Below are 20,079 nucleotides of genomic sequence, written 5' to 3'. Positions count from 1 at the left end.
ATAGTACGTCTCTGCAACCTCACTTTCTCCGACGCGCCATGGCTACATCAACCTCCCAGAATGGCGCGTCGCATGCGCCCATACAGGTGTCTTTTCCTCTGCCTAAAGCACCTGCCACAAATATTCACCTGCAACTCACAAATAATGGCCCCAATCTCGTCGTTTTCCTCACCACTTCGACGGACGAGTCGGCAACGTCTACTCCCATGGGGTCTCTTGTATATGCCATGCCAAATGTGCGTCTTCAATTTTTCGCCCTACACGTACTAATGTACTTGCTACGTGCAAATGCTAAATCATCATACACAGAAAGTCACACCTGCCGAGACGCTGAGCACGCCCCTCTTCACCCATGGTTCGACGCTAGATTTCACAACACGGTTATCCAAGGTCCTTGCGCGTAAGGCAGGGAAGCCCGTATACGTGGGAAATTCATCAAGCTTTGCGAGTGCAGGCATGGGTGGGACAGTCGAAGAAGAGATGGAGGGGTTTAGGAGAGTAGTGGAAGTTGTCATGGGGCTGCTGAAGGAGAAGAACTAGAGCATCAAAAACTGGAAACGCAGGAATATTGTAAAGCATCTATCATGGTGGTCTGTGGGTGAGTGCCAATCGTGATCTCACCAATAAATGCCGCTAACAGCGCTCAAGGTCAAATAACATGCATGGTCAAGCCTGAAGACGCGAGGTATAGAGCATTATTGTCATTGATGGTGCTAAAACACTCATATTTACCGGCTTGGCTCAATGCCTTCCCTCCTCTTCGGTCCACCCATAGGCATCAAACCCTCATATTGCATAGTCCTGAGCGGCTTACAACTGTCCAAGCCTCTCCTCGGCGCTCTGCTTAGCTTCGTCGGAGACATTGGGGTTCTTCAGAGTAGCCTTGAGGCCACCAGCAACGTTGTTGGGATTCTTATCCTGGTCGCTGGTGGACTTGGACGTGATTTCGCCGCCGTTCTCGAGATCCTGGAGGACCTCCTTAGAGTGCTGTTTGGCCTCGTCCGAAGTGTCTGGCATGGGTCAGTAAAAGCGTAAAAGAGAAGTTGAGGGAAACCAACTGGGGTTGTTGATGTTGGCCTTGTGGCCTCCAATGACGTTTCCGGGGTTGGCAGACATGTTGATGGTTATTGGTAGGGGAGTTTGAAAGGTGGTGTTGGTTGGATGTTTATTGTGAAGATGGATGAGTTGCTGAGTTGCTGAGTTGATGGTGAGAGCAAAGACGAAGAATTCAGGTTCTCTTATACCTGTCCAAAGGACTGATATTCACCATGGCTTTGTTCTCGCAACGTCGTCATCGTGGCCATCGCGCGATCTGCTACATGACCTGGACACTCTTACGTCAACGATCGGGTTGCTTCACATCAAACAAGGAGATATCAGATGCACATATTCACCGTACCGCCGGAGGAGTCTAGAGTCCGGTACACGATGCGATGGGACTAGCCTCTTGCATTTTATCAAGACATCATGACCCCCAGATGATCGTCCCGACAACCCAGGGACACAAGCCACATCAACGTACTGCAGCCAATGTTGTGCGACTGAGCGACTAGCACGCACATGGTGCATATGGGGAAGTTTCAGGTACCCATCCACTCATGCATGGGCAAGACGGAATCCCATCTTGTCCCTGATCCAGTCGCCCAGCCGTCTCCCCTAGCGAGACCCGCTTTGCGACGTGCGATCTTAGATCTCAGATCTCAGATTTCAGATCTCGCATGCAACTCTAGATGGCCATACTGGGGGTGGCGGGAAAAGACAAAGCTACCTCAAAGCTACCTCAAAGCAAGGGTGTATCGCAAACTTTGGCAAACGTCAGTCGTTGTACACCTAATGCGAGGGAAATAGCATAGGTGATGTCATTAGCGTAAGTGTGTGTAATACGCACGTGATTTGGCGTTTACGCGCAACCCGATGACGGTACTAGCTATGCACGTGTGTACGAACATACAGTGCCTGCCACACGACTGTAGTTTCAACCCTCTTCTTCACCACTATAAATGCCACCATCTCCGATGAAAGTATTCTCACTGGTCTGTCAATGGACGAGAGGTCACACAAAAGGCACATTGCTTTTTAATCCCCGCCGTCATCATGGTCGTCATGCTACCCGCTTGGACCATGCTGACGCCTTGCACACCGACTCCGTGTAGGGCCTGCACAAGCAGGGTATGCCACTGACGTCTAGGCACACGTGATAATGAAGGCACAGTTATTTCACCATTTGCTACTCTTGGGGGTCAATGACGAGCTTCCCCTTGACCTTACTGTCAAACACATCCTGGCTCGCCTGCTGTAACGCTGACAATCCACCTTGAACCTTGGTAAATCTTACAGGCTCCACAAGACCTCCTGAAAACACTTTGGGCAGGTACTCTTGGTACCACCAGTCGCGCCATTTCGAGTACTCCTCCTTTTGCGCAGCTTGCGAGAAGGCTGAGTATATGAGGTTGACATTCGAAGGCAGCTCAACTGCACTGGGCAGAACACTGGCGAAGCTACCTCCTGTAGACTCAAGAAGCGATGCCAGTGCGCTTTGGGAGGCTGCATCACCGCTTGCAGTGAAGAGGTACTTGTACGGTCCCAGACTGCGTAGCTTGGCAACTGCATCAGTGTCTTTGTAGTTGACAACCTCGCTGGCTCCTAACTTCATCTGGCGCTCAACATCCCGCGGCGACGCTGTGACGACTACTGTATATCCGGCCTTGTGCTAGTTAGGCTGATATTTAGACGTGGAATCGACGACTTACTTGTTTCGCAAATTGAACTGCATACGAACCAACCGCGCCCCCAGCACCCCAGATCAGTACCTTCTCTTCTTTTGCTCTACTACCGGGCTTTCCCATTCCAAGGAAGACGTGCAAGGCAGCAACCGCTGTTTGCAATGGAAAATCGACCAACACAGCTTGTTCGAAGGCGACGTCGCCAATCTGCTTACATATCAGCCAAGCAATCGGTGTTGCGAACTTGAGCCTTTAATAGCACACGTACCTTCGCTACGGTTTTGGCATCGCATGCGACTAGCTGCTGCCAGGTACCCGTCCTTCGGTTGTTGCTGGCATCAACATACGCTTTAGTATCAAAGACCACCCTATCACCCACGGCCAGTCCTTGGACATGTTCGCCTACCACTTCGATGATGCCCGCTCCGCTGGTACCAAGAACCGCGGGGTATGCGAGGTGTGCGGCTGGGCCGTAACCTGCAATCAGCATCTTTGCATCGAGAGGCTGAAGCGCGATGGCATGGTTTCGGATTAGGACTTCGCCTAGGCCGGCGTGTAAGGTGTCTGCATCTGTTATTTCTAGAGGCTTGCCGGGGTTGCTGATGAGGGCGACACGAAGGGTAGTTGCCATGTTTTTGTAGATGATGTTTATTGAATCAGATAAGATAGTTGTATACTAGCTATTCGAGCGTCTGAGCTACTCAGAGACAAGTAATAGTACTAGAGTATCCCTAGTCTACGTCTTCTTCATTATCTTTATATATGTACTGCTGGCGCCCGACCTTTGAATTTTTCCAGCATGCAACAAGCGCTTTTCCAATATTGCTAATGTAAGTATTTGCAATGTCTTTGCAATGTCTTTGCAACGATTCACTATCGCGCTCCTGTTGTGGCTTTTGCTAAGGCACGAGTGATGAGATAATCGGTTGGGCGTCGTTAGTAAGCCAAAGCGTGTTAAGAATGGGAATGACGCGCTGCACTTGATTGCTTGACAACGTTGTGTCAGCAAGATTTTGGCCGGCAAAGTGCATTAATTGCCCCCTTTTTACAGCGATGCAAAGCTAATTAAGGGCTGTTGTGGATGCCCGGACCCGTTGGACCCATGTGTGTCTCGGCAAGGTACCCGCTGAGCCCAGATTCTTTGGGCCGTGTCGTTCATCATCTGAACCAAACCATTACCATGGAGAAATCATGGGTTTCTCACAATGGGCGTGCCATGCGCTGTTCCTACTGGCTAAGGCCCGCCGCACCTAGTAAAATCCCAAGCATACGTACGTAGCTTGTGGTATGCCTCTTGCAGGTAGACACTTGACCGCCAGATGCATAGTCGCAGACTTGGAGGCCTATTGCAACCCGATGTGCGGACTGCGAAGCATGACCTTCTTGACATCAGATTGCGCCGCCAGCCTCCGGTTTGGGCAAACTTCTAGAAGAAAAGGTGGTTGGCGGGAGGTTATCCCTGGTCTCTGGCTCCTCACTAATCCGCAAGCGAGTGCAACACGACTGCTGACAAAACATCCTACTGCATCATTACCGCCAGGTGTCTGGTGCATCTCACAAGTTGTGCACATGTGCTTGGAGGCGACAGAGATGACTTCATGGCAGACAGATCGGGAGGAAAAGTCCCGCATGACGGTGTGCAGCTGGCTGGACGGCGGAATTTTGACGCGAGCTGAGTAACCCCCCCCCCCCCCCTTTGGCTCGGCAACTACCTACACCTCGTGTTAGGACAGCTAATATTAGCGACCCTTTAACCACCTAACAGTCTTATTCGCCCGTGCGTTCGACTCGAGCCTTAGGCCGGTACGAAATCATAATGGAACGGCTCTCGGCGGACCAATCGACTTGTCAGTTGCGCCCAAAACCCTCTGGTTTGTCCAGATACCTGGATCGGCCATACCGACAAGAGGTAGCGTTCACCACACGGCACGCGCGCCACACCTGCCATGACAGAGTCGCACAATAACCTTTTAGTCGCCTTTTCTCTGCGCGCCTAGTCTTGCACCAGCGACCCGCTGTCTTTGGCTATTTGGCATGCTTATCACAGGGACGACAAAGCAGACTTCCGTCAAGAACCGCCGAATGCGAGAAGACGCCAGAATGGAACTTCGCCATGTATATCTGTTGGTTTCGTCTTGGGCCGTGAAGCGATGATCAAATGCTTCAGCCGTCGAAGCGGTTGCCCATATCCCATATCCCATATCCATCACTATCCAGCCATAGCCAGACTTGTACCGGTATACTCTGTCACTTGGCCTGCAACTCTGACGGCATACACCAAGTCTCGTGCGTGCGGCTCGAAATAAGCATCTGACACACCAGCAGCCCTACAGCATCCCGCTGCACTTTGCCGACCGTGCATTCCGAATACTTGGAGAAGTGAGTGGTCCCGACGCCACACTTCTAAAAAAGGCATCCGCACACGCTCCTACCCCATCCACCGGCTCCGCTACCAGTGTCGCCTTTTCCAGCACTACGGGTCCCGGCTCACGACCCAAGACCAAAATTGGCTGTTACATAGTCCAATAGTATTGAACGTTACTGCTCGGACAAACGGACGCTTGGGCCTCACAAGTCGTGCCGTGGACGACTTACTTGAGTGATGTGATATTCGGCCGGCTTAGGACATCTTCTCTATTCAGGCTTCACTCTCTCTGTTACCGATTCTTAGTGATCTTGAAACCGGACTTCAATGCGATCGAGATTGGGGGCTCGTGTCGTCGTCGATGAGGATATAAGAACTGGATTACTTTCAACTCACAATATCATCACCCAACACAACAACTACATTCAACCATCACCACACTCTTACGCTTACGACTTCCCAAACAACATCGACAACTGCAAGCAGTCTGTCAAAACATCTCGCACTCTCCGAACCACCTTCTCGAGTAGGACAAACATCAACCATTTACAACTTTCCATTATATGAGTGATAGCCCCTCTGAGACTCCAAGCGCATCAAACTCCACAAAGCCTACCGATACCAACGATAAATCTGGAACCAGCCCTTTCACAGGCTCTTCTACTCATCAAGACTTTACGGAAACTCCTCAATCTACCGCTGAACAAACAGTCTCCACGCCAGTGATTGTTATCACTAATCCACACACACCTTCACCCGAGTCTACTCCTCGTCAAAGCCGCTCCATACTTGTGCGTCACCAATCAACAGGTAATTTATCTTCTTCGCAATCTCCCGGTCAACAAGGCTCCTCCAGACCGTCTGACCGTCTGCAACGATCTCATTCTCAACCCATCGAAGCAACTAGCAACACCACTACAAGCACAATGTCTTCTTCCGCCTCTTCTCCTTCTGGTACCTCTACTGCTGGCAGCAATTCTGGATCTGGCCAGGGCTACCAACTCCCTTATGCTCCCTTCCCGTACCCAATGCCCGCTCAGCCCCGAGGAGGCCAGCAGCAAGGAGGCCAGGGAAAATAAAGCGCTTCATATGAGTTTCCTTTCTTAGTCTCATTACTCGGGTTGCATTGGGGATTTTCTCTTTCCAACTCTCATGATTCGGTAGACATGAGCGGTTCACGGCGCAATTCCTCCTTTCGTCTCCATCAACAGCATTGTCCGTTCCATTTCTTGGAGTTTCTTTCCATTTTGTTCTTTGTATGCATTCAGCGCATTGTGTTTTCCACCACTCGGAACCACCATTTCGCCCTTTGTTCTCGGGCCCTTTCTTGCATCTTTCCAACTTGCAATATTTCACGATAGCACTGTTTGCGTCCCTAGCCTGTATTTCCTGCATTCCTGCATTCCTGCATTCCTGGTGTTTTTTGTCCGGTTTTTTGAGTTCTTACTTCCACGTCACCACGATCCTCTGGCTTAGCATGATGCGCGGGATATCATCAATTTCTTGTTTGGGTTTAGACTTTGCATTGCTGGCGTTTGGTCATTTTTCGAGTCCTTGTTCAATATCTTGTTTTCATGCCGTGTGTCCTGCGTAATCAAGCCACTAGCCTGTTGTTTATAGTGTACTAGCTATGTCCAACATGGATAGAGCCTGATGCAAGGGCCGTATAGGAAGACTAGTCACTCTTTTCTCGTATGTCAATATTAAGAAATCTCCGCACACTTCCATTTCTGCATTGCTACATGTTTACAGTATTGGTGTTTGCTTTGCGGTTGAGCCAATCAAGCCAGGTGTATACTGGACAGTTTTGCAAGTCATGAAAAATGTACCAGATATACCCCGGCCTTTTCTCGACATGATGGTCTATTTTTAGCACCGTGCGTTCGTATTCCAAGGGGAATGCTCCGCGCAGCTCCAGGCAAGGGCGCTAGCAGCCACCAATACTTGAAAATCGATGTGGCTATTGCCTCTATAGGGTGGAGAGTGATACTTGGATTTGATCTGCCAATACCGTGCCGAGAGGACACTATCCCTGATAGTAAAGGTCAAAGTCTCGTGCCAATTGCTTGCCCGTCACGTGCAAGGTATGATCTGCCATGAGGCGATCTGATGAGGATGCAACGTTACTGCACGTTCCCCGCGCAAACTATTCGGCGCATTTATGCTTTGGCCATACGCCCTTGCCGTCGTTGTCGTTGTCGGTGTCGTCAACCCGTGGCTGTGAGGGTGACGGTTCAATGTTGATGTTGCAGTCGATCGGCGCAGAGGAGACAAGAACTCCGACCATCTGACTAAGCGACAGCCGTTGAACATCGTCATCAGCGCCAACTTTCCTCACACGGCCCACGCGACAACGCGACACTACCGTCTCGCGCAAATCCCCCTGTATCGCTACTAGCCTCCTTGAACCACGCTTTCTTTAAGCCTCTGACCCGGCTTATCCGCTGATCGACCTATCGATAAGGCCTTTGCAGACCAGTTGACGACTCGCTGCCTGCCTCCCTGACCTCGTAACCCCGTACTACGGTCGTATCGGGCATCGAAAGATCGCGCCGTCGCCTGTCTCTCCATCCGGCATCACGCCTGCATCATATCATCACAGCTGTCATGGCACCTTCACGGTCCCGCGCCTCACTACTCTCCCTCCTCGCTGCTACAACGCTCCTCCCCCAGGCGGCGTGGGCCTTCGACTGCAAGGACATCCTCGCTGATGGCGCACACTTTAACTTCAAAGAGCTAGGTGGCCCCCATACGGTACACTGGGAAGAGTCCGACCTAGAAAAGGAGCTCAAGTTCAAGTACAACTTCACCCTTGACATTTGCAATGCCCTCAAATGGCACAAGGGCGGCTCACTCGATACCGAGTGCCACCACGGCGCAAGGGTATGCGCCATTAGAGAAATGGTTGATCTCAGCAAGGAGAACAGTACAAGCATCACGCCCATCGATATCGCAGGTAGCTATCCAATGCAGAACGGCCGAACAATCGACGCCAAGTTTGAGAATCTAGGCCATTCAAAGAGCAACTCTGATGCGCGCGAGGGTGTCAGAGCGACTCTAAACGGCGGCCGATTTCCATTCGATGATAAGAAGGAAGGCATGGATCAGCGGGCCATTATCGAGTTTGTGTGTGACAAGGACAGGTCCGGATCCGAGGGCAATGAGGTGGACAACAGCCCGCATGAGGATGGCGACAAGGACGACAAGGACGGTGATAAGAAGGATGATAAGAAACAAGGTAAACTCAAGGCAAGGGAGGAAAATAACAAGAGCAAATGCGAAGATAGCGACGCCAGTCTTCGCTTTTGTGGGTATGAGGTGGAGCCTGACACCAAAGACAAGAAGGTCCGCACACTGCGCTTGGAGTGGCGGACCAAATACGCCTGCGCAGATGCGCCTGAGCCCGACAACGGTTCTCACTGGGGCTTCTTTGGTTGGTTCTTTATCATGTACGTGCACCCCTCCCCTATTCTTTCTTCTTCTCCAGCCACCTCAACTTCAAGAGACTAATCATATATTGAAAAATAGCCTCTTCCTCGCAATTGCTGCATACCTTATCTTTGGCTCGTGGCTGAACTACAACCGCTACGGTGCTCGTGGCTGGGATGCGCTACCCCATGGTGATGCGATCCGCGACATCCCTTACGTTGCGAAAGATTTCGCGAGAAAGGTGCTGGATACGGTGCAGGGCAGTGGTAGTAGAGGTGGTTACGCTGCTGTGTAAAACCTCCTTTTCTTTCATCTGTTTTTATTTCGTATCATCACTACAAACATACACATGCATTCGCATCTATTACAGATTGATGTTTGAGCGGGTGAGATCACCTGGGGCTGTGTGTTCTTTGTGTGAAGGATCTCGGGTTGAGAAGGAGCAGAAGCGAAGACGAAGTAAATTACATTTGTATTCCATGGCGTGTTTGTAGGGTCCTATGCAGAGATAGCTGAATCTTTTTTTCTTCAGGTTTTTACATGGAATCAAATTGTAATCGTCGTCTTAGAGATTTGATTCGTTGCACGTGTATTTGTTCGAGCTTACTACTTTGATTTGATACAAAAGTATACTTGAGGGTGATATGCAAACCGATCATTATTTCAAAGGATGGAAAATTGCTCAATGCTATACTGGCAAAAATTACAAAGCTATCATTATGTCTAATTTTCATAACCCGCCTGGTTCATGAACGGGCTCCTCGCACGTATACTCCTCCCATATTTCAGCAAAATCAACGGAATGCAACTCAGCGCTAGCGCCACAAAGCCCAATAAACTGCTAGCCCACTGGAAACCGAGTGCACGATACAAATTCTGAGTCGCAAGTGGCAAGAACGCCGCCATTGTATTCTCGAGAAAAGCAATGCCGGCAATTGCACTGGCCGCGTACTTTGCATATGCATCAACGACATACGACGTCACCGCTGCCGTACTGCAAAACATGCCGAAACCCACAAAAGCAAGTGATATACTGGGTACAATCCACGGAATAGAGGAATAAGATGTCCAGGCAAAATAGAAAAGACCTCCGCTCAAGCCGATGAAGGACGCGGGAATACTCAGGTAGAGGCGAGCTTCCGGCATAGGTCTACCTGGGCTTTCCGTGTTTCGTCTGGCAGATGCGAAATAGATTCGATCTTGCACCAGTGATGCAAAAAGTCCTATGAACTCTCCAATCACGACTGCACTCTGGACTAAGCCTGTTCCAAAGAAGGTCCAACCATACAGTTCAGAGAAGACTTGGACTATAGACTGCGTGAACATGAAGGCGGTTCCTACGCAGAATGCGCTCCACAAGCCAAACGACAGCACCACGCCTTCTGTGCAGAGCATACGTGAAGGTCGAACGAGCGTCTCTTTGAGGATATCGCTAAAACTTGTCTGTTGCTTCTCAGCTGCAGTGTAGACTTGTTTTCCTGTGTTCACACGTATATAACGGGCGCGGCGCGTGAGAATAACATCTGGTCGGACTTCTGGGAGAAGCAGGAACAATACTGGTATCAAGGAGGCATAAAAGATAATCTGACCCAGGAATATCCTATCGAACTCGTCAGTATCCACCACCAGACTGCATACGTAGCCATTATCTTACCATCTCCAAGTCGTATGCCTTACCACCAAACTCCCAAACACAGGCCCCATGTTCAACCCCGCCAGCAATGCAAAGATATACAGCGACGTACAGAAACTATGCACTCGCCCCGGTCTCCAGATGTCGCTTACAATCCCCGACGTGATATTCGCCAGCACGCCCGCGCACGATCCCGTGATTACCCTCGTAACAACCAACGTAGCAAAGTTGCGTGCTACCGCCTGCGGAATGATAAAGATGATCATAACCGCATAAATGATCATGTAACTCCATCTCACGCCAAAATTCTCCATCAAAGGGAGACCTAGTAGTGGCGCTGCTGCGCCGCCAAGGTTCCAGCTTAGCACCGGCCAATACGAGTGCGGGAACGCTTCGTCGCTGATGGCGAAGCTCGAGTTTATTTGCGGTGCGGCCGATGTGAGCATTGTGCCGGAGACTTGGACGAGGAAGGTCATGCTGCATGCGAGGAGGGTTGTGCGCCATTTTTTGCTGGCGGGGAAGTTGAAGGGGTTGGAGGGGTCGGAGGGGTCGGTCCAGGTGAGGTAGCCTGGATGCGAGTCTGTGTCGGCTTCTTTGGTTGAGTCGAGTGGGGAAGTTGGAGATGGTGGTTTCTCTCGTGTATCATGGGAGGAGAGGCTGGCTGAGGAGCGTGGAGGAGTTGGTGAGGATTGCTTCATGGGTGTAGAAGTAGTGATGACGTTTTGGATAGTCCTGTATACGGCTGTTTCTCTCTCTTCGAGCCGATGGAAATGCTAGGCAGCCTCAAGACGTATGTCTTGGATTAAGTGGCAATTACCACCACCGAAGATTGATGGAGTGCTAGTGGTTCGAAAGCCTAGACTGTAACAACACCCTAGGATTAACAAGCTTTCCGATGCCGAGATATCAATCAGATTATCAAAAGTTTAAAAAGCGGCCCAGGACGTATAGTTTGTATGTAATAGGCGAGAATAGTTCATGGAAACTCGGAGGCGCAAGGGCGCCAGTCTGAATTTTCCCATCACAGGAAGCGGGTGATTCATGCTTTGCTTTGCAGTGTAAACTGACTTGGTTATGTGACATCATACCCCATGAGGCGCTTGGCCGGAAAAATGAGTGATGGGATGGTAACTATAACGTAAGAAAAAGCTTGTAAGCGGTCAAATAGAAGGCTTGGCGGTTGTGAACAACAATGATTACTGGATTGGCTAGAATAATTGTGGATCTGATGTAACTTTGGTATGTTATACTGTGGAGAGTAAAGGTTCGCAGCTAGGGGTCTGTTAGAACTATTCCACGATGATTTTGTATTGATGGGAAGTCCGACTAAGTTGAAGGGGCGTTCGCTGTGCGCCACAACCGAGGTGCATTGCTTCCTGCGCTAGCGCTGACCAGAGATATCAGTGAAGCTTAAACATAGTTCTCACGCGTGCCCTTATCCGCGCTGCGATAGATGGCTTCAATCATCTTATGCCTCACAAGCGCTTCCTCCCAGGTTGTGGCGCTGTATCCGTTCTCCGTCCCAATGCCGGCCCACGCGTCCCAGGCTTTCCCCACATTGAAGGAAAAGTCACCTGCCTTTTCGACTTCGACTTCCTTAACCCCCCCATCGCCAACTGCGAGTTTGATAGTTGGTTGGAACATTTGAACATGACCGCCGGTGTCTCCTTCGAGAATCAGAGTACCCTTCGAACCGATGATTTCCCAGTAGAAGCCATGTCCAGAGCGGGGTACGCCTGGGGCATATGTCACGGCGACATTGCCACCGCCATTGATGAGCGACGCCGTTATGCTGACAAAGTCATGCGCTGTCTTTTTGCGCTTTTCGATCGGCTTGCCATTACTATCAACAAGATCGATCTCGGGGTAGTTGTTGGACAGGGTAGCGAGAATGCCCTGCAGCTCACTGCCCAAAACATAGCACAGTGCGTCAACAGCATGACCAAAAGGTATAGTCAACATGTTAGCTCCCGCTTCAATGGGTAACCCATACAGAAACTCTTCTGGGATTACGCCTCCAAATATCATAGCCTAATACATCATCAGGAATAAGTACTGCCTGAGAATTGAATGCACTCACATAGCCGAACATTGTCGTTCCGAGAATTTTTCCCAATATTCCCGAGCCAACGATTTCCTTTGCCTTGATGATGGACGGGTTTTGACGCGCTTGTAGTCCGACCAAGGTCTTTACTCCCTTCTCATTTGCTAAATGCACTAGCTCTTCAGCTTCCGCAGCGTTCCGAGCGAGTGGCCATTCGGAAAATACATCTTTGCCTGCTTCAAGTGCTGGCCGGATGAGATTGTAGTGCTGAGGTACATTGACGCTGACAGCTATGATATCGACATTTGGATCTTGAGCAATCGAAGCCGGACTTTCATGTGTCGAGACGCCGTTCAGAGAGTACTTCTTGGCTGCTGCTTCAGCAGAGGATTGCGAACTGTTTTGAAGGGCCGTGATCTTGTATTTGGAGGTCTTTTGGAAGTAAGGAAGGTGTGATTGAGATGCCCAAGAGCTATATATCATATTAGCCGTTTCATGCGTTAGGATTTTCTTCCAATGCTTAACACAAACCCTTTCGCTGAAAGACCAATCAGCCCGATACGCTTATGTGAGTCTGTCATGATGCTTGGAATAATCAAGATGTGTTTAGGGATGTACAAAGTGTAAATGCATTGAATTTAAGATCCAGACGTCTTTAGTATTTATACCAATCTACCTCGGCTTTCTCAAGGGCAAATTCCCCGCTTTACCCCATGTGGTGTTGCGCGACTGTACGTACCGAAGGCGTATACGACGTCACTTACTAAGCAGATCAGTAGTTTCCGCCTAAATTCGTCCGCCTGTTGTGTCCCATGTTTCCCTGATGATATTACTCTACGTGCGATCATAGCAATGTTGAAGCTTGGGATATGGTTTTTCTCTTACTCGAAATTGACGACTCATATTCCTACTATCGCACGCATCGCCGCACCTTATGAATCCTCTAAAGGCTGCTTGCAAATATGCCTGTATTAATTGAATACGAAATTAGGGACGATCAGAGTACTGTCTGTTTTGTCATTCTTACTCACTTGTAGGCATCGTGTTGTCGTATTTCGATTGGGCTCCAGCAAACAGTCCCACGAGCGCTTCCACACTCAAATCTCTTTGAAGCCAACGATACCAGAAACCTATTGACTGTACACGAATACGCACACAATAATCATGGTGGGTAGCATCAATGTGATGCAAAGATTTGATAAGTTTAGTACACCATCCATGACTCGCTATTTCCATAACATGTGCGGCACCACCACTGCAAGCCTGAAAACATGTGTTTCGATCAAGACAATGATTGAAACAGTGATTGATTTTTTCAAAGTATCATGGAGTCGGACCTCAATAGCTTCAGTTTAAAACAAGGGATACGCTGACCCTATCATAAAGTTATGGACATACATGGTCTTTTTCATCTTTCACCCACGTAGCAGAAGACATTCTTCCAATGGAAAGTTCAAAGCCTGTATTCTCTACCTATAATGTGGCATGTGTGCGCAATTCGCGGAACAAGATTAGATCAATATCGAAATTCTGAGAGGCAAAGCAGCGATACACTACATAGACTTTTCTTCTCATCATGCTTCAATCTAAGGTCAGAACCAACAGCCGAGGTGCAGTAATTGTGTCACCAGGAACATCTCATGAAACAAACACAGTAAACAAAATGGTTACATTTGATTTCTTCACTCGGATCTACATCATTACGCATGCAGCATTCGACATATCCCGGAGATACCTCTCCCTGAACTGTTTTTGCACCAAAATCCGTTGTTGTTCTAGGTCCTTGGTATGAGCTTCCCGTACAAGTTTCATGTTCTCCCTCTGCCTCTGTTCTTGCTCCTCGAAGCGTTTCCTCGCGTCCTCAATCAACTGTTCCGAGCTGATTCTCAAATTGATCATTTCTTGTCGCTGCTTTACGAGACCTTCTTGATATTCTTTCCTGGCTTGTTCTAGAATTTCCCGATCCTCCTTGTTATGCTGATCCCGTGCTTGTCGTAGTTCCTGCTCTAGATCTTTCAATTTTCTTTCATAGTTCTTGATCAAAAGTTCCACCGTTGAAGCTAGCTCGCCTCCTGCGCCTGTGTCAACAAGATCTTTTGCTTGGTCAACCATTTCGCGTTGGATGTCCAGTGTGACTGGTCGCTTTCTGGCTATCAAGTAATTGATGATCTTGGCCGCCGAAGTTTTTCCATTGTCGTGGCGATAGACCTTACTACCGTGATCTATCATCTTTTTCCACAGTTGAGGCTCGTTTTTCAACTGCCTTTCCCTCTCTTTTCCGGCATATTCGCCAACCTGGTCCCACATTGTTGTAGCTAAAACTACGCTCGCGAGGGTATCTTCACCGCATAGTTTCTGGAACATCTTGATATTCCTGATGCCGCTGCCGCCGACTCGAGTGTCGGAAATTCTCTGAAGAAATATGATACCCGCGAGCTTCACATTTGACACGTGTGCCTTGTTGAGCCAAAGGGCGACTTCTCTTAAGATCTCGGAATCGGATCGATATGTGTCATCGAATCCTGGAGTATCAACAAGGTAGATATTTGTACCGTCTTCGGCTTTGCAAGTTGCTACTTGTACTGATACTGTGCCTTGATACGTTTAGAATGATGGCTTGAAGCGAAGACAACGTTTCTCACATGAGTCCAATCCATGACCAACTTCGAGAGGCGTCTCTGCAAACAGATTTACAAATGTTGTCTTGCCACAGCCAGTAATACCCATCACCGCGATTATAATATCATTGGGCCTCGAGACACGGTCAGTATTCAATCGGATCAGGGGCACAAGGTCGTACTTGAGATTCGGGAGATGAAGTTCCTCACGATGAGGGCTATCTACCCTGCCTCCTCTGTCTGCCGTCATGTTTGCGCGATACAATCAAGAAATTCTATAGAAAATATTAACTGAAGGTAGTGAGAAGTTGCCGTATAAATTTAGCCTTGTGAAGCAGATGCAGGAGTCAAGTCGGCCTTACAAGGCAAGGCGAGAAGGCAACAATGCATGACCCGGGCTATGCGAGCTGGGACTGCAAGTGCATACACGATGCATGCATGCCATGATAAAGCGTCATCACCAGCAATGCACCTCTGAGAGCCGGGCTGTGCTGTCTGCTTGCGTATGCAAGCCACAACGTTAGTAATTGGATGGGCTCACTTAGTAGAGATATAATTATTTGTACAACTGAACGGTGACGAACCAGCTTCATGGCCACTCCACCACATGTGTTCCTACCAGGCAGCCGTTCTGGAGGGGCTGACCGGCGAGCGCCAGCTCATCCACAGGTAATGCGGTTCATGTGTTGTGCATTGCCCCAAGTGGGGCAGTGCATGCACCTCGCTGCGCCGCAAAACGACTAGATTGGAAACCTTTCCCACAGCTTATAGCCAATCATATACGTAATATCTCTCCACTAGGCGTTTATCCCTTCATATATGCGGGCCCGCTCGAATAATACGGCGAGGAGCAAAGGCAAAATGTATCGATTCTTGTGGTGTACTAATCATCGTGTTCTATGAACAACACTGGAAAACGCTTCTAACAACGAAACTGAAATAATACACAGGGTCGGCGTTTGAAACAGAGTATATTAAGTGATTGAAAGGAGACTAGTCGCCGCATTGTTTGTCTACCCTGCCTGATTGCGACCTCGCGAAGTCAGTTCATCATGATGGTTGTCATGATATGGGCTAGATTGAGGTGGCGGTTGCCAAGTGGATGTATGGACGGTATCGTCATATCTTCGTAGGAGAGAACCTGTAGATGGAGGTATACTACGTTTTAGTCCGTAAGGATCTACGATTACCGGACCAGGCAGTGAGTGAACTTGGCCAGTTGCATAGCCTGGGGTTATTGGCGTATAAGTTGGAAGAGATCTGTGCTGTGAATGCGTGGGACGATTTGAATTCCCAATACTAACTGCATCGTATCCCGGCTCATAAACCTGATCATATCCTTTATGATATTGGAATTGAGAACTTGAAGACATGTAATATTTCTTTGTGTCTTGTTCATCAACATGGGTCGTATTTTTGGCGTTTGATTTCCCGGTTTGACCATTCCTGGACTGACTTCGACCTCTTGTGAGCTTTGTGGCTGATTTTTTTGGTGTTTTTGCCTCTAAGGGCATTGAATTCGCACGGCACTTTATTGGTACTGGCTCCCTCAGATCCTTTGCAGGTGATGCGAGAAATGCGAGCACTCTTGCTACCCAATCAAACTGATGGTTTCTCTTTTCTTTTACACGCTCTCGAAAAGCTTGTTGATCCTCAAGTTCCTTCTGGGCAGCCTCAAGTCTTTTGTTACGCTCCTCCAATTCCTCCATCTTTTCATTCTGAGCAATTTCCTTCTTGTCTCGTCGCCTATTTTCCTTTTCCAATTTGAGAACTTTTTGCCGAAGCTCATAGGTCATTCGAGTAGACTGTTCGTCTGATATCATGTCCTGAAGCATATCATCATGCTTTCTGGTGAACCATGCTGCTTGCTCGTGCTGCATGTCTTCAAGTGTCACAGAGAGACTGCCTTGATCAGCTTTAAGTCGGTTCACCGTAACTGTGCAGTCCCTTATCTCTTCTATAACTTCGCTCCCGAAATCATCGTCATCGTTAGACTCCTCCATACTCTCCTCCAATTCTTTCTTTTGCATTTCATACCTCCTGCGCATACTATCCAACTCGCCTTCCAAATATTTCCCCGCCGTTGTTTTCTCCAACGTCATTGCTCTGCTTTGTTTCATCTCTTCTTGTAGTTGCAGAGAAAAATTTCTTTGTCTATCAGCAAGCATTTCAACGATATGTCGCGCGCTGTCTTCGTCGTAGTGCCTCTCCATCCGAGCACCAGCTCTTGTCAATGTGCCAAAAAATTCTGCCCGTTCTCTCAACGTGTTTTCACGTATCGTCGCTGCATCCCTTGCTTCTTTAGTCTTGATCAGATCCCACATAGTGGTGACGACTGTGACATGGGGGAAGCAATGCTCGCCACAAATCTTTTCAAAGATGCGTAAGCTCTTGACTGAAGATCCTGACATTCGTACGTCGGTGATTCGGTGAACATAAATCATTCCACCAATGGTAAGTTCACTTTTATAGAGACCACAGAGTGTGCAGAGAAAGGATGCAATCTTCTTGAACACTCCTGCGTAGTCTGTGTTGGTATCATCGAACCCTGGTGTGTCGATAAGATAGAGCTTCCGTCCATCACCTGTATGGAACTCATAAGGCATGATATCAGTAGTACCTGAAAACGTGAGATCGTGAAATCAAGAAACTTTCAACATACGTACATGATTCTAATAAATGCCCAATCTCAGCGTCTTGATGGGTGAGCTGGGAGATGAATGTGCTTTTTCCAGCACCAGTGAGTCCCATAACCAAAATTCCTATAGATCTAAATGCTCGGTCAGTGCAATGAAAGTGCCCCATATATATTGTCGACGTACTCGGATGATGAAGCATTCTGCTGGGATTTGGAATGTTGTTGAGATAGCTGCATGGTATCTAGTATATCATCACTGCGCTTTCGAATGACCGGGTCACTCGATTTATTCATGGCCAAAACTTCTGAATAGCTGTTAGGACAGACGGTTGAACTCTGAGCCTGGTTGTGCAAGTCGCTGACGGTACATGTCCCCACAGATGACGCTAAAGTGGCCAAGGTATGTCGTCCAAGCCTCTTCTTGGTATTTCCTGTAGCCTAACAAGCGAGCATAGGATGGCGCAGTGCACAGACTAGGCCTGAGCCACAGAATTCGCGCCTGAACCGTTGTGGAACCATCCGGTCAAGCGGTTCTGACGTGTACGTTGCTGATTGGCGAAATCCGAAGGACACATAAGAAGCGAGATTCAGCCTTGCCCAGGGATATATGTAGTTCGCCTAAGCGAACTTCAGCCACGCTACCCGATGTTACATAGTAGCTGGTGGCAATCACTGGTTGATATCTCAACGAAGTTGAACGTTGCATTGTGACTCAACCACACTTTACTTTGAACACTGCTATGTTAGATCATGGCTCACAGGCTATCAGGTATGCCATTCATATTGATTACAGAACAGAGGCTTATGAAGATCAAATAGCCCAGATGACATCTTCATAGCAGTTATGGGGATGACTGGTGCTGGGAAGTCTAGTTTCATTGAGCATTGTACCAAACCGCCAGAACGCCTTTCGAGCGATGGATTATTCTCCTGTAAGATCCAAGAACTCGTACTCGTCATACAACAGGAATTAACACGAAGTAGGCACTAGTCGGGTGTCCATACATACCACCGTAATTGGAGGCCATACTGTGCATCTCTTGGACACACCCGGGTTCAATGACAGTCGGCAGTCTGACAGCAAAGTATTACAGGAATTAGCGTATTGGTTAACAGCTGCCTATGAAAGAGACATCAGACTTAGCGGTATCATCTATCTCCATTGTATCACGAACAACCGTCTTCCAGGCACCGCCGTACGAGCATTAAATGTTTTCAAGAAGATGTGTGGCACAGAAGCATTCAAGGGAGTGATCCTTGCAACAACGATGTGGGACATGGTCTCTATGGAAGACCTAGCAAAGGCCGAAAAGAGGCATGAAGATTTCTACGAGAAGATTCGCTCTGATATTATTGAACGTGGTGGTAAACTAGTCAGACTGTCAGCTGTCGAGATAGACGCCGTAAAGATTCTTCATCATATCGTTCAAAAGAATCGAAGGCTTACCCTGGAATTCCAGCGGCAGTTAGTAGATGAGAACCGACTGATGTATGAGACAGAAGCCGGGCAGTTGCTGTATGACGATCTGAATCAACGTTATCAGTCATTACAGATCATGGCAGACGAGGCTCATAGACGAATGGACGAGATTGTTAGTACTGGACGAAGAGAGGCATTGCGCGAGCTTAGTCAATCCACATCCGAGATGGCTGGAGATATCCGGTTGGTAGAAGAAGACATGGAGTGCACAAAAGCAGCGTTTGGAGGTATCCGGGAAAAGTGGGAGAAAATCATAAACCGAGATGATCAAAGTCTCCTCTTGGCTGCACAAAATATCGAGCAGCAATTTGAGCGGGAAAATAGCTACAAGGGAGACGGTGAAAATGTTGCAACGACCAGCATACATAAATCGATACCCCCATTGAGCGAGACATCGAGAACCTCCAGCAGCGACACATTTTCTAGCATCACATCCCAGGAGAATGTGGCACTAAGGATGCAAGATCTTGAAAAAGAACGGCAAGCACTTTCTATACGAATCGGACAAAGACTAAGCAGAAGATACACAACCCAAACACGAGGGGCAACAACAATAGGCGTTATAGGTACCACTTTGGCAGCTGGTCAGCTCATTGCAGCATTGGCCTGCGTTGTAATGTAAGGACGATGTAGTGGTGGGCAGCAGGCCCAAGGATCGAGTATTTCCTTATTGCGTCTAGGTACATACCAGCATAAGGAGTGAATAGCGTTTGTCAAGCTACCATGTAATGCTAAATAGTTTTCTTCTCAACATCTCAATTCGATTCTTTCTGTATATGAGGGATGTGTTTAACCCATGTTTGATGTAGTACCCTGTAGATAGAATAAATAAAAACATACATGAATAATGAACGACAGACATACAAAACACAGACAACTTCGAGTTTTCTAGAATAGGTGTAATTTTAGTCAAATATATATAAACCCCTCGCGAGAAATCGATTACAATCACCTTTAAAGCGTGCACGCCACGCGCTGTGGAGCTATAGGCTGTTAAAGTGATCACTTTAGACACGTCTTATTTTTCACCGAAAAACACACAGACCAGGTGGATTAGTAATCAAAATGCCACCCGATAGTGATACTATCGACGTACACGTGCCAGGCACCCAGGCGAGAGCAGAAATCGAAGCTCAGATCCAGAATGAG

General features: G+C 48.3%; 10 protein-coding genes across 10 annotated transcripts; 5 read left to right on the top strand and 5 right to left on the bottom strand.

Moving 5' to 3' along the window:
- Positions 1–38: 38 nt before the first annotated feature.
- Positions 39–540, top strand: COCSADRAFT_31256 (uncharacterized protein; the record flags this gene model as incomplete). Its single annotated transcript, XM_007707344.1, has 2 exons — positions 39–236; positions 310–540. 2 exons carry the CDS (start codon positions 39–41, stop codon positions 538–540), a joined length of 429 nt encoding a protein of 142 aa, XP_007705534.1.
- Positions 541–810: 270 nt separating this feature from the next.
- COCSADRAFT_165347 (uncharacterized protein) lies at positions 811–1,116 on the bottom strand (the record flags this gene model as incomplete). The annotated part of the gene is made up of 2 exons (XM_007707444.1): positions 811–1,010; positions 1,059–1,116. The coding sequence occupies 2 exons, from the start codon at positions 1,114–1,116 to the stop codon at positions 811–813; spliced, it is 258 nt and encodes an 85-aa protein (XP_007705634.1).
- Positions 1,117–2,135: 1,019 nt separating this feature from the next.
- COCSADRAFT_128988 (uncharacterized protein) lies at positions 2,136–3,433 on the bottom strand. Its single transcript, XM_007707443.1, has 3 exons — positions 2,992–3,433; positions 2,751–2,933; positions 2,136–2,704 (listed from the first exon to the last, which is right to left on the bottom strand). Exons 1-3 carry the CDS (start codon positions 3,352–3,354, stop codon positions 2,228–2,230), a joined length of 1,023 nt encoding a protein of 340 aa, XP_007705633.1. The 5' UTR covers positions 3,355–3,433; the 3' UTR covers positions 2,136–2,227.
- A 1,858-nt stretch (positions 3,434–5,291) lies between these two features.
- COCSADRAFT_263558 (uncharacterized protein) lies at positions 5,292–6,257 on the top strand. Its single transcript, XM_007707442.1, has one exon. The coding sequence runs from the start codon at positions 5,652–5,654 to the stop codon at positions 6,165–6,167; it is 516 nt and encodes a 171-aa protein (XP_007705632.1). The 5' UTR covers positions 5,292–5,651; the 3' UTR covers positions 6,168–6,257.
- On the top strand, positions 6,258–6,877 carry COCSADRAFT_263559 (uncharacterized protein). Its single transcript, XM_007707441.1, has one exon. The coding sequence runs from the start codon at positions 6,347–6,349 to the stop codon at positions 6,680–6,682; it is 336 nt and encodes a 111-aa protein (XP_007705631.1). The 5' UTR covers positions 6,258–6,346; the 3' UTR covers positions 6,683–6,877.
- Positions 6,878–7,432: 555 nt separating this feature from the next.
- Positions 7,433–9,213, top strand: COCSADRAFT_154022 (uncharacterized protein). Its single transcript, XM_007707440.1, has 2 exons — positions 7,433–8,537; positions 8,617–9,213. Exons 1-2 carry the CDS (start codon positions 7,696–7,698, stop codon positions 8,810–8,812), a joined length of 1,038 nt encoding a protein of 345 aa, XP_007705630.1. The 5' UTR covers positions 7,433–7,695; the 3' UTR covers positions 8,813–9,213.
- A 19-nt stretch (positions 9,214–9,232) lies between these two features.
- COCSADRAFT_154021 (uncharacterized protein) lies at positions 9,233–11,086 on the bottom strand. Its single transcript, XM_007707439.1, has 2 exons — positions 10,172–11,086; positions 9,233–10,117 (listed from the first exon to the last, which is right to left on the bottom strand). The coding sequence occupies exons 1-2, from the start codon at positions 10,846–10,848 to the stop codon at positions 9,241–9,243; spliced, it is 1,554 nt and encodes a 517-aa protein (XP_007705629.1). The 5' UTR covers positions 10,849–11,086; the 3' UTR covers positions 9,233–9,240.
- Positions 11,087–11,331: 245 nt separating this feature from the next.
- COCSADRAFT_41649 (uncharacterized protein) lies at positions 11,332–12,841 on the bottom strand. The gene is made up of 3 exons (XM_007707355.1): positions 12,726–12,841; positions 12,231–12,666; positions 11,332–12,181 (listed from the first exon to the last, which is right to left on the bottom strand). The coding sequence occupies exons 1-3, from the start codon at positions 12,773–12,775 to the stop codon at positions 11,561–11,563; spliced, it is 1,107 nt and encodes a 368-aa protein (XP_007705545.1). The 5' UTR covers positions 12,776–12,841; the 3' UTR covers positions 11,332–11,560.
- Positions 12,842–13,846: 1,005 nt separating this feature from the next.
- On the bottom strand, positions 13,847–17,766 carry COCSADRAFT_154013 (uncharacterized protein). The gene is made up of 5 exons (XM_007707438.1): positions 17,635–17,766; positions 17,479–17,582; positions 15,830–17,432; positions 14,837–14,946; positions 13,847–14,788 (listed from the first exon to the last, which is right to left on the bottom strand). The coding sequence occupies exons 1-5, from the start codon at positions 17,742–17,744 to the stop codon at positions 13,887–13,889; spliced, it is 2,829 nt and encodes a 942-aa protein (XP_007705628.1). The 5' UTR covers positions 17,745–17,766; the 3' UTR covers positions 13,847–13,886.
- Positions 17,767–18,294: 528 nt separating this feature from the next.
- Positions 18,295–19,552, top strand: COCSADRAFT_103660 (uncharacterized protein; the record flags this gene model as incomplete). Its single annotated transcript, XM_007707437.1, has 2 exons — positions 18,295–18,382; positions 18,435–19,552. 2 exons carry the CDS (start codon positions 18,295–18,297, stop codon positions 19,550–19,552), a joined length of 1,206 nt encoding a protein of 401 aa, XP_007705627.1.
- Positions 19,553–20,079: the final 527 nt, after the last annotated feature.

Source organism: Bipolaris sorokiniana (assembly GCF_000338995.1).
Source record: "Bipolaris sorokiniana ND90Pr unplaced genomic scaffold COCSAscaffold_19, whole genome shotgun sequence".
Lineage (NCBI taxonomy): Eukaryota > Fungi > Ascomycota > Dothideomycetes > Pleosporales > Pleosporaceae > Bipolaris > Bipolaris sorokiniana.
The sequence above is the reverse complement of the archived record's forward strand: the minus strand, read 5'-3'. Positions and strand labels throughout refer to the sequence as shown.

Coding starts and splice junctions, on each gene's coding strand:
- COCSADRAFT_128988 (XM_007707443.1), bottom strand. CDS start 3,354: ATGGCAACTACCCTTCGTGTCGCCCTCATCAGCAACCCCGGCAAGCCT. Junction 2,934..2,991: donor ATGCCAAAACCGTAGCGAAG/GTACGTGTGCTA, acceptor CTGATATGTAAG/CAGATTGGCGACGTCGCCTT. Junction 2,705..2,750: donor CAGTTCAATTTGCGAAACAA/GTAAGTCGTCGA, acceptor AACTAGCACAAG/GCCGGATATACAGTAGTCGT.
- COCSADRAFT_263558 (XM_007707442.1), top strand. CDS start 5,652: ATGAGTGATAGCCCCTCTGAGACTCCAAGCGCATCAAACTCCACAAAG.
- COCSADRAFT_263559 (XM_007707441.1), top strand. CDS start 6,347: ATGCATTCAGCGCATTGTGTTTTCCACCACTCGGAACCACCATTTCGC.
- COCSADRAFT_154022 (XM_007707440.1), top strand. CDS start 7,696: ATGGCACCTTCACGGTCCCGCGCCTCACTACTCTCCCTCCTCGCTGCT. Junction 8,538..8,616: donor TTTGGTTGGTTCTTTATCAT/GTACGTGCACCC, acceptor ATTGAAAAATAG/CCTCTTCCTCGCAATTGCTG.
- COCSADRAFT_154021 (XM_007707439.1), bottom strand. CDS start 10,848: ATGAAGCAATCCTCACCAACTCCTCCACGCTCCTCAGCCAGCCTCTCC. Junction 10,118..10,171: donor AGGCATACGACTTGGAGATG/GTAAGATAATGG, acceptor CGAGTTCGATAG/GATATTCCTGGGTCAGATTA.
- COCSADRAFT_41649 (XM_007707355.1), bottom strand. CDS start 12,775: ATGACAGACTCACATAAGCGTATCGGGCTGATTGGTCTTTCAGCGAAA. Junction 12,667..12,725: donor ATTGGTCTTTCAGCGAAAGG/GTTTGTGTTAAG, acceptor TATGATATATAG/CTCTTGGGCATCTCAATCAC. Junction 12,182..12,230: donor GAACGACAATGTTCGGCTAT/GTGAGTGCATTC, acceptor ATGATGTATTAG/GCTATGATATTTGGAGGCGT.
- COCSADRAFT_154013 (XM_007707438.1), bottom strand. CDS start 17,744: ATGAATAAATCGAGTGACCCGGTCATTCGAAAGCGCAGTGATGATATA. Junction 17,433..17,478: donor TGGGCATTTATTAGAATCAT/GTACGTATGTTG, acceptor TCACGTTTTCAG/GTACTACTGATATCATGCCT. Junction 14,789..14,836: donor TGGTCATGGATTGGACTCAT/GTGAGAAACGTT, acceptor AAACGTATCAAG/GCACAGTATCAGTACAAGTA.